Genomic DNA, 11367 nt, shown 5'->3' on the forward strand with positions numbered 1-11367 from the left:
TATTTCAAGTTATTGCATCAAGAAATGTTTAGGCAAAAGGTGATTACTTTGCAAAATTATATTTCATCGTTTTGAACTTGACAGGAGTCGCACACAAATGCAGGGTGATCAAAAGAAAACTGAACAACTTTTTTTCTTAATATCTCGAACAAAATTAGTACTAGAAGGTTGTAATTTGGAACAGACATTATTCATTCAAAAGGAATTCGTTTGACATAAATAAAAACCATCTATAAATGCAAAATGCACCAATTTGAAAGATCTTGTAAGGAAAGTCATGGGAGGATATAATTTTTTCCCCTTTCCTTTTATTTTAAAAATCTAATTTTCCATCCCTGTAACCTTTAAACAATATTTCTTTTCTCCTAGAGAGTTAATTTTTTTTTTTTATTCTGGAATTCCGAGAAGCAACGGTCTATAATTATATCCTCCTTTGGACTCGACACATTTGAACGTAACGTTCAGTGGAGGCCAAACACAAGGATCTACTCTACCTTGAGTACTCAAAGCCACATACACTGTACACCTTACAGCATGGAGCTGTTTCTAGAGACAATAGGGAAGGGGGATGAGGTTGCCTAAATGGACGGCATAGGTTAAGTTGATATAACCTGAAAGGTGAATATGGGCTTTGCCAAGGAACCAAATGTCGAAGAAGAAATGTTCACGCTTTTCAAACAATCAAGGAATCATGAACACATTGTCATCTCTGATAGCTTCGCGAACGGGAAAATGGTAGAGCCGTAGATTAAGATATGCTTCAGAATGCAGACCGTTGAGATGCATGAAAGTCATTGCTGCAGACATCGTCTACCAGACGTCTCATGGGGCTCATCTACTGAGTTCTGCACCCTGATGACGCATAAAGGGGTGCAAACGGTGTGTGTTTGGCCTGAAGTGGTAGTTTTGTCTAGGAATTTTTAATTCTGATTCTCTACAGGTCTTTATGGACCATTCCCACCCATGACATCAAAGAAGTCCTTACGGGCATTTCAACATTATTTCCCTACCTTGTGCGAAACTTACGAAATGAGTTGGTGATGAGAAAATGTTCAATACAAAAAGCTCTCTGCTATTTACTGATCTTAACCATGATCTCAGCCGGCAAAGGAAACTTGAGAAAAACTATCTGCAAACGTCTGTTGGCCTGTTAGACTGCTGTAGCTTGCAATATGGCCCAATCGTTGGAATTTTTAGCGGTTGGCTTAATATAATGCACACTAGTGCGTTATGCTACAAAAAAGTAGATAGCTGAAAATGGGTTGATGTTTTACGCGCTATGTAGAGCAAAACTATTCGGTGGATTTATCTTTAATGAATCTCAGACAAATTCAGTTTGACTTCTAAATGTTGTGTACAAATTTGAAGCGCAAAACTTCAGTGTGGAGGAAAAAACTTTTTAAAAAAGTTTAACAAGCTTTTTTTTTTGGGGGGGGGGATCTCCCTGTACTTGTACGATAGTCTACGTTACTACATTTTGATTTATAGGCAGGCACCGCTGTATTACCGCTTCCTTTTCGTGTGTTTGATGCCCTTTCTGTAGCGATGTATGGCTTTGACACGTTTGTTATCCTCAGTACTGTGTGATGCTGGGCTGTCTCCTCTTCGCTCAGACTGTGGTTACAATCTGTGCCTACATAGACCGTACACCGGTGAGTTGATTTGCCCATTTTACTGTCTAAAAACAAAGATGAAAGATAAATAGAAATGAGATTCAGATAAAGAAAAAAGACATCGACATAAAGATAGGTAGCAGGAAGATAAATAAAATATTAAAACGAACAAAAGAGTAAAAGGGTGGATTGTAGGGGTGTGCGCATCTAATGTTTTGGACTGGAGTCCGACTCCGAGTTTAATACTCGAGTGAGCACTTGAGTGGGCCTATTGAATAATTGAATCCTCAATGACTTATTTGGTGATGCTTTTATCCGTATAATATATGTATATGTACGAGGGCTGTCCCACGGAAAACCAGAAAAGGTCCGTAAAAGCAAAAATCTTTGTCCTATTATAATAAAACTGTAACACATCATACCTCAACATGTGCTTTATTTCTCAATGTAATCACCATCCCGCTGGACACATTTTTCCCATCGCTGGATCTGGGAGAAGATACCCTCCCTGAAGAATATTTCGTCAAGGGATTTCAACCAATCGTTCACGGCTTCCATGAGGTCTTCGTCGTCGGTGAATCGCTGTCCAGAAATACGGCGTTTCATTGGTTCAAAAAGGTGATAATCTGACAGGGCCAAGTCAGGACTGTGAGGTGGGTGTAGTAGAACTTCCTAGCCGAACCTTTGGAACCAGTCTTTCGTGACGTTTGCGGTGTGTGGCGTTGTGTTGCCATGCTGCAAAATGACCCCGCTGGTCTTTTTCGGCCCCAACCCATCAAGCAGAGACCTTTCAATAGTGCAGCTCATCAAACTCTATCCTATAGACAGTCGACTTTGAAACGTTTACCGACTCGCAAATTTCGCGAATTTTTAGGCGCCTGTCTGTTTGAATAAGTTCGTTAACGCGACTCTTGTTGTCCTCAGTCTTGGCAGAAAAACAAGATCCTGGGTAAACTTTGTCATTGATATCGGAGTGCCCGGCTTTGAACTTACTACATCACTCATATACCTGTGACTTTGCCATTACTTTCTCCCCATAAACTGACTTTATTTCAGTGTGTATTTCTAGAGGTTTGAGACCTTTTGCGGTCAGAAACCGAATGACAGACCTCACTTCTACCCTTGACCAATTTTCTAAGGGGGTAGCCATCTTTTGAGAACTGCTATGCTCGTTTGGTTTGTGTGATGCACATGGTGCTCAATAGGGAAATTTCTAAATGATTGTTTTACAAGTGTGCGTTTACAGAATGTGAAAATATTGAATAGTTTTCAAATTACAGCCAAATTCCGGTTTTCCGTGGGACAGCCCTCGTACATATTATGTGTGTGTGTGTGTGGGGGGGGGGGGTGCGTGCTAAATATATATTATAATATTGTTTGTTTGTTTTGGTAAGCATCTTACGGCGCTTTCAGCAGTATTAGGTTATATGAGCGCCCAGAACACATTAAACATTTTTAGTTTTGGTTGGAATTAATTTTGAATTTTGCCCGAGTGGCGGTCGAAGCCTACTCTTAACGATTTTGGATCTCCAGGGGATCTTTTATGTGCACGCAACTAGTACTCAGGACCTTCGAGGTTTTTCGCCCTTATCTGTGAAGGCTAGGTGTTAGACCTTAACTACCCTAAGCTCAGGGGTATGGTTGAAGACAGCAGTAAGAAGGAGCTAAAGGGTAGGAGTAGAAAGGCTACAGACAGAGCCAGGAGCCCAGAGGAGGACACCGCAACATTTAGACCATGAGAGCCTCCTTGTGTATATGTATTACATTACTCTCTCTCTCTCTCTCTCTCTCTCTCTCTCTCTCTCTCTCTCTCTCTCTCTCTCTCTCTCTCTCTCTCTCTCTCTCTTTAAATATATATATATATATATATATATATATATATATATATATATATATATATATATAATATATACATACAATTTATATACATTTTTTAAAAAATGATACCGTTTATAGAAACATCTTATTCTTTGCTTTATGGTATAGAATTATTTTTAAATGTTCCATTAAAACGCACATTTAAATATCTTTCTAAATTATGGTTCGTGTCTAGTTGGCGTACTGACCTTTTTATTTTTTTTTAAAGGACTTATGGTAATGTGAATTTTTTAATGATGGTTAACTACATGAAAAGAAAAAACCCCAACGTATCTTGTTCCTGTCCTTCACAGTTTGACAGCACGGTGAAAGAAATGCTGAAAGAGTCACTGCTCGAATGGACGGGTATTGATGGAGAGGATGGTAATAGTCTGGGCTGGAACGCCATCATGTCTTACGTGAGTAACTTAACAGTACAAGGTTTTAACTTGAAATCTTTGGTGTTTCGACTCCTTCCTTTGTTGTCTGTAATAAAACCATGTTGATTTTGTTCTTCATTCGAAGGTAATGTTGTGAAGACAATATTGTTAAAAATTTAACACAGTCTATGCGCTAATGGTTCTCACTTTACGCAAAACCAATGTCTCCAAAAACAAAATTCTAAAGAGCATAATATTACATAATATATTATAATGTTAAGTTCAATTTTTGTGCCATTTGCAGCCGTACTGTTTTCCAATTTGCTTCAAACCATCGTAATAACACAACGTTTACTCTCATCAAAAGAATCTGTATTCATTTGAAATGCAATACGTGTCCTTGTATTTGTGCGTGAATTGAGGTGCATCAACATTGGTGGAATATTTCATCTTCGATTAAAGTCGGGTAGTGCAAGCCTTTAACACAGTGATTGAGTGAATACATTTTCAAGTTTCTTTTGGACGCCGCTGATTGTATATGATACATAATTATGATTATATTGATGATGACAATCATTATCATAACTAACATCAGTGCTCTTGTTGTAATGAACCCCCCCCCCCCCTTTCAGTTGTTTTCTCTTCATACCTCATTTACGAGACTACCTTGTAATAACGTGCCAACTGATGGATGTAATGGACTAACATGTGGTTGTTCTTTTGAAGAGGAAAAGCACGTCTTATCCGTTTGGTCATGAGCTACCGTTTTATTTATTTTATTTATGTTCTTTTCAGTTAATTTTTTCTGGGTTTTTAAAAAAATAATAAAGTATCCTTTTTAGTGGTATTGTTGTACACGTTTGATGATAATTATCATTATCATAACTATCGCCAGTACTCTTGTTGACGTCATTGCTGTTTTGTTGCTGCTGCTGTTATTGTTGTTGTTCTTGTCGTTGTTGTTGTTGTTGTTGTTATGGTCGTGGAAGGGGACTGGCTTCCATACCATAAGTGCTGTATAATTAATACTACATACGTCAATATCAAATTGGTTCATTTTTGTTCTTTCAGTTATTTTTTTTTTCATTGTGACTGTCTGGGTTATTTATACATCCCAGCATAGCAAGATGTTAAGCTTCTTTCCTTCATCCTTTGTGGCGTCGGTGGCCTAGTGGTTAGGCTCTCGGACTCGCAACCGTAAGGTCGTGGGTTCGAATCCCGTCAGGGGCCCGACGTTGTGTCCTTGGGAAAGGCACTTTACACTTATTTTCCTCACTTCACCCAGGTGGGAATGGGTACCCGGCTATAGACAGCGAAAGATCTTGTCAGTTTGTTAGTGTTTGAGCGCTTAATCGGCTGCTCGCACTGTATGTTTCCCGGGAAGCTGAGAATGTTTCTACATACGTCAATATCAAATTGGTTCATTTTTGTTCTTTCAGTTATATTTTTTTTCATTGTGACTGTATATGCGCTATACAAATGCTATCTATTATTATTATTATTATTATTATTATCTAGTAAAAAATCAGTACATTTATTTCTTGTCTTATTTTTCAAAACTGTTATTATAAAGTACATAGTTATAGAATTTTAGTCGAACGTCTGCCTCCCCCACCCCCTATGCACACACACAAACACACGCATATACATCCTCTCAGCCATCCTCTGGCTGCGCCGCGGAACAGCGACTGCTGACGTCATTTTACCGGGGAACAGTGACCGGGGAACAGCGGCTAGTATTTTACTATATTTCTTTGTTACTGTTGAACTTGGTGTAATCGCCTACAGTATCGAATACAATTAGACCAAACATGTTAGATTTCGTCTCTATTTTCAGTAAGCTTAACTAGAGCTCAGTCAAATCTCCCGCCTATCCGTTCATAAGGAAGAACGACAAGAAAGAGAGAAGTTGATTGCAGCGTAAAGCAATAAGGAGCTGTCGCAGGGAGAGTTTTAAAGAAAAAATTCTTTTTTAATGCTCTCAGCTCAGTAGCAGGTTTGAAAACATTCTCCAGAATGTTCTTAGAGTTTGAACTTTTGTTTTTATCTCTTTGCATTGTTCTCTTCAGGTGGATGTCATTATTTTCAGTTTAGATGCTGCGATTGCAATTTTCCGTTTTATCTTTGTTTTCCGATTTGATATTGTTTCACCATGATTGGTTTGTCATACTCCTATAGGATCATACTCTTACTCACATGATCACACACACACACAAACACACACACAAACATACACACAAACACACACACAAACACACACACACACACACACGTTATAGCCCCTCCTCACACACACACACACACACACACACACACACACACACACACACACACACACATACATATACAAACATACATACAATCACACACAAACACATACACACAAATACACACACACACACACACACACACACACACACACACACACACACACACACACACATACATACAATTACATAGATTTATAACTGGTGTTATTTTATCAAACATACATAATGTACGTGTGTGTATCAATAAAGTACTAATACAAAGAAAATACATCACCAAACAGATAAACAAACAAACATGCACACGGATTTATGATGGAAGTCATTTTATAATGCATGCATGTACGCGTTCGCTTCACATTCAATAGGTTCCAGGTTCGAAACCAGACAGCGACGGAAACATTACATTTTTTTCTCTAAAAGAAGAAGAAGAAGAAGAAGAAGAAGAAGAAGAAGAAGAAGAAGGAGAAGAAGGAGAAGAAGAAGAAGAAGAAGAAGAAGAAGAAGAAGAAGAAGAAGAAGAAGAAGAAAAAGAAGAAGAAGAAGAATCCTGAGCATGATGAGGTTCTTGGTGCCAAGCGTGAGCTTGACATTGTGTATACTTTTAAACGGGTAACAGTGACCCCGAATTTAGACCAAATAATGCGGTAATTGTTTGCTTTCTCGCGTTTAATTCCGGGGAAGGACTTCGGTATCGAGCAACCACTCTGAACTCTATGAGAATAGTATACTCACTCAATGGCCATCAAAATCATTGCAGAAGGCCTTTGAAGCCCATATAGTATGTTACTACCTACAAATGAGGACATTGCCGTGGTTTACGTATTCTTAACTCCATCGCAAAGTTTTGAATGTCCTGTCGGGGAAGCTTAGATTTCTGTCTAGATCTAGATCTAGAGCGCGGCTGGAATTAAACGCGAGAAAGTAAACAATTGCTAACAATACTTCCTCCCCTGTAGAATCAACAACAGACGGCAGTATTTTTCGTTTTCTCAATGGGCATAGATGAAAAGAATCTTTCGTTGGTGACAGAACATGATGAGTAAATGGAGTACGATCTTTTTATAAAGGGGGGGGGGGTTCAAAATGTTTTTGCATGGAGTACGTGCCATGGGGAAAGGCTGAGCGTTATGTAGCGTTTTGAGTAAATAAGAGCTCAACTGAAAAAGAAGAGTTGGATTTCTTACACCCAGTCACCAGATGTAAGGTGAGTTCATGTTTTACTGTACAGTGGCGTCCAAAAGAAACTTGAAAATGTAATCACCCAATCATCGTGTTAAAGCCTTGCACTACCCCTTCATGCAGTATGCCAATTTAAAGCTAAATAAATCATGCATTATCTGACACACTAATATTTCACTTATGTTCAGAGATGCTCGAGATATGGGCTTTTAAAATAATTGACCTTAAAATCTCTGGCTTGGCGAAGTCAAAGAAACGTAAAAGTTTATTCGCGCGTGTATAGAGGTTCATCAACGTTGGTGGAATGGATATGTATTGAATATCAAATGAAAAGAAAACATCATTGCTCTGCAAAGAACAGCATCTTCTGAAGTACATTTTCAAACATGTTAGAAAACAGATTACTTACAAATACCATGCTGAACTTAGACTTAACAATGCATGTGCTCATTAGTATGATGGTGTTTTTGTTTAGGAGCTATTGGTCTTCTTGTAGAGCACAAACCTTTTAGCACATAGTTGTGTAAGTTAGATTTTGGGCTAATCATCTGTCAGTGAGAAGCAGAGGCCATGAGACTGCCATTTTTTGGGGTGGTCTGGGACGGAATAAACAAAATCGTCCGCATGTGAATCATCAGATGGCTTGCTTTAGTTGACTACATCGCGCAAGTGTTGGAATGTCATGTCTTACCCTTATTTCCCTCATGTTGTCATTCAAGTAGACATCTCCATTCATGGCAAATCCCTTGGGCCAATATTATCACGAGACAATTCTTGGAAAACTATACCATATCATCTTTGGAGTAGTCACCAGTAAATAGCCCGATATGAATCCTACAGGTATGTGAATTCCCATGAAACAGCTGCAGAAGAAAATTGACGTTGATCCCAATTAAGATCCTTCGTTTGCAACCGTCTGATAATTGTTCAAAATTATGTCGATGATCTATGGGTTCGTGCACTACATAAAACCAGTGACTCCTACGCAAAATAACAATGAGCACATTTAAGGTTAAGTCCAAGTTTTGTGGTATTTGTGATTGCTCTGTTTTCTGTTTTGTTTGAAATTGAAACTATCGACATTAAATATTGTTTATTGCAGAGAAACAAAATCTCCATTCATTGGATATGCAATGTATGTCCATTCTATCAATATTGATGGTCCCCAATACACTCGCGAAGACTACGTTTCTGTGATTTCGCACAATTTTGCCAAGCCTGATTTTTAAGGTCAATTTTGAGTGACCACATTGTTATCTCGAGCGTCTCTTAACATAGATGAAATATTATTGTGTCAGATGATGCAGAATTTATTTAGCTTTCAATTGGTATGATGTATGAGTGGGTAGTGTAAGGCTTTAACCCGATGGATGGGTGATTACATTATCAAGTTTCTTTTGGAACCCACTGTATAATACACGTGCGGGTGTGTTACACCCAGTTGTCGGTCAAAGGGATATAAATAGGTTACCGTGAAAAGGGTTAATATGTAAAGCCCAGGTTACTCTCAGCGATAAATCGTATTACATTCTTCGTATAGTAGATCTGTCAGATTGATCAAACCCCATATTCTGTTTACACATTCCGATTTATATATAGTGTCCAATTCCCTTTCAATTGGGGGAGATTCCTTCTTCTTGCGCCAGATGACTCTTCGAAACAATTTGCATGTTTTCTGTGTGTTGTTATTTAACAAACGGGGAAAAAAGAGGAACACGGAGTTATTAGTTGCTAAATTCTAATGACACAAACTCTCCCTACGCCCTCTCTTAATGATTTGTTATTTTAGTCTCTGGACTTAATCGTGCACAGACATCTGAGGGATCTGTAGGCCACTACATCTCAATAAAGAGAACAAGTGTCTTTCGACCAAGTCGCCATACTGTACACTGTACAGTGACTGTGCAGTAGTAGATAGTAGATATCTAGTGTGCAGTGTGTAGTCCTAACAGCTTTGACGTCAGATGCACTTACAACGCACTGGGTGACCTTGATACATAACTTTAGATTGGAAATAGACAATTGAAAAACAATTTGCTCCAGTTTTAAAATATGGCATCAAATCAGGTTCCACGTGAGCCACTTTGCTTATTTTGATAGGCCGATTTCGAAAATGAAATCAGTTTTTAGCTGCAATAATTATTTTGAAAATTCTGCACTCAAAGTTTTATCCTGCACGGCGGCAAACTTCAAAGGTATTTTGCATCACAGCACCCCACGTGTCACTTCACACTGAGGTGGGGGGGGGGGGGGGGGGGGGCTCTATTATACTGTTGTCTATCCTCTTTGTGATAGGAAAATACTACTAGATGCAATCTTGGTAGAATCTAGATCTATATAAAATACTTCTTTTTGTGATCTTCTAAATCCAGCAAGAAAAACGGCCACCCACGAGTTATTTTGTTAATTTGGACACGCTGGTTCCGAATTTGATATTATTTTTACGATTAGACATAGTTTTAAATGTTTATGGAAAAATCTTTTTGGCGGGCCGCAGGTGTATCGATACCATCATCAATACCATCACAACAAGGTATTCGCTTAGGGCAGTCGCTGTTCCCCGGTGCTCCTCTCTCTCTCTCTCTCTCTCTCTCTCTCTCTCTCTCTCTCTCTCTCTCTCTCTCTCTCTCTCTCTCTCTCTCTCTCTCCCCCTCTCTTTTCTCTCACCCTCTCGCTCTCCCTCTCCTTTTTTATCTCTTTCTGTCTCTCTCTCTAGCTATCTTTATGTCTCTCTACCTATCTCTCTATCCCTCTCTGTCCATCTATCTATCTATCTATCTATCTATCTATCTATCTATCTATCTATCTATCTATCTGTGTGTCTGTCAGTCTGTCAGTCTGCCTGTCTGTCTGTCTGTCTGTCTGTCTGTCTGTCAGTCTTTCTATTTATCTAAAAAAAAAAAGAAAGAACGAAAGGAAGAGATGGGAAAACATGCTGCTACCTTGGTCATTCCACAGTTCCGCTGTTGTGGTGTGGACAACTTCTCGGATGCTGCAGCCTCCCCAGTGTGGGCAAAGACCATCGACTTTGTTGACCAGTCTGCAAATTTGGTCACCCCCTTCATTTGCTGCACAGTCAAAAGTGATGCACCAAACTGTGCAACAAGCACTGGTAACGCCTATTTAACCCAGACCTACTTTAACAGGGTGAGTCAGTTTCTTTTCCATTTCACATCTGTTCTCTCTGTGTGATGTAGACCAAGAGTATCAGCGACACACATGCATATTGCGTCCCCAGGATAACAAGATTTTATCTCAGTTACGCTCACTTTTGAGACAACTGTTGTAAACTATATCTTCAGTAATGAAGAGCAGCTTTCTAGCGCTTACTCTCTTATGCACAGCTCTATGAGCTTTACTTTACAAGTACTGTATCAGTATCAGCCAGCCCCAATGGCTCTTTACATAGAGCCCCATTGTACCATCTACGGCCAGAGACTGGCAGTGGCAGATACGTTTGTTTACCTTGGCAGCACCCTCTCTCGCTCGGTCAATATCGATGAGGAAGTGGCCTACAGAACTGCCTGAGCTAGTTCAGCCTTTGGCAGACTGAAAGACAAGGTCTGGGAGCGAAGAGGACTGAGCCTTAACACCAAGCTCAAAGTATATAAAGCAGTAGTTCTACAATCCCTGCTCTATGCCTGCGAAACGTGGGCAGCCTACAGCCGACATGCCAAGCAGCTCAAGGCTTTCCACATGAGATGCCCCAGGACCCTCCTTCGTATCAAGTGGCAAGACAGAGTCCCAGACACTGAGGTACTACAGCGGGCCAAGATGGAGAGCACATATACGCTATCCTACTGCACTCTCAGCTCGGGTGGGCCGGCCACGTTCACCGCAAGGACGACTCTCGTCTCCCAAAGAGGCTACTCTATGGTGAACTGATCCTAATCAAAGGATCTTTCGGCGGACAGAAGGAACGCTTTAAAGATACTCTGAAAGCATCCATGAAGAGTTGTGAAATTCCCCGTGCCACTTGGGAAGAAGCTGCTCGCGATCGCACAGTTTGGCGCTCCTTAGTAAGTTCGGGAGTGGCCAAATTCAAAGAAAGTCGCGTCAGAAAGAAAG

General features: G+C 39.8%; 1 protein-coding gene across 1 annotated transcript in view; it reads left to right on the top strand.

The window, feature by feature from the left end:
* The first annotated feature begins 1586 nt into the window (after window positions 1–1586).
* The window catches only part of LOC106012879, a 16149-nt gene continuing 6368 nt past the window's right edge, over window positions 1587–11367 (top strand). Inside the window, exons 1-3 of the mRNA XM_013087085.2 lie at window positions 1587–1652; window positions 3785–3889; window positions 10258–10446. Of these exons, the coding sequence (XP_012942539.1) occupies window positions 1587–1652; window positions 3785–3889; window positions 10258–10446 (360 nt within the window). The remainder of the gene's footprint in view (window positions 1653–3784; window positions 3890–10257; window positions 10447–11367) is intronic.

The sequence above is a fragment of the Aplysia californica genome, unplaced genomic scaffold (genome assembly GCF_000002075.1).
Source record: "Aplysia californica isolate F4 #8 unplaced genomic scaffold, AplCal3.0 scaffold00544, whole genome shotgun sequence".
In the NCBI taxonomy this organism is placed as follows: domain Eukaryota; kingdom Metazoa; phylum Mollusca; class Gastropoda; order Aplysiida; family Aplysiidae; genus Aplysia; species Aplysia californica.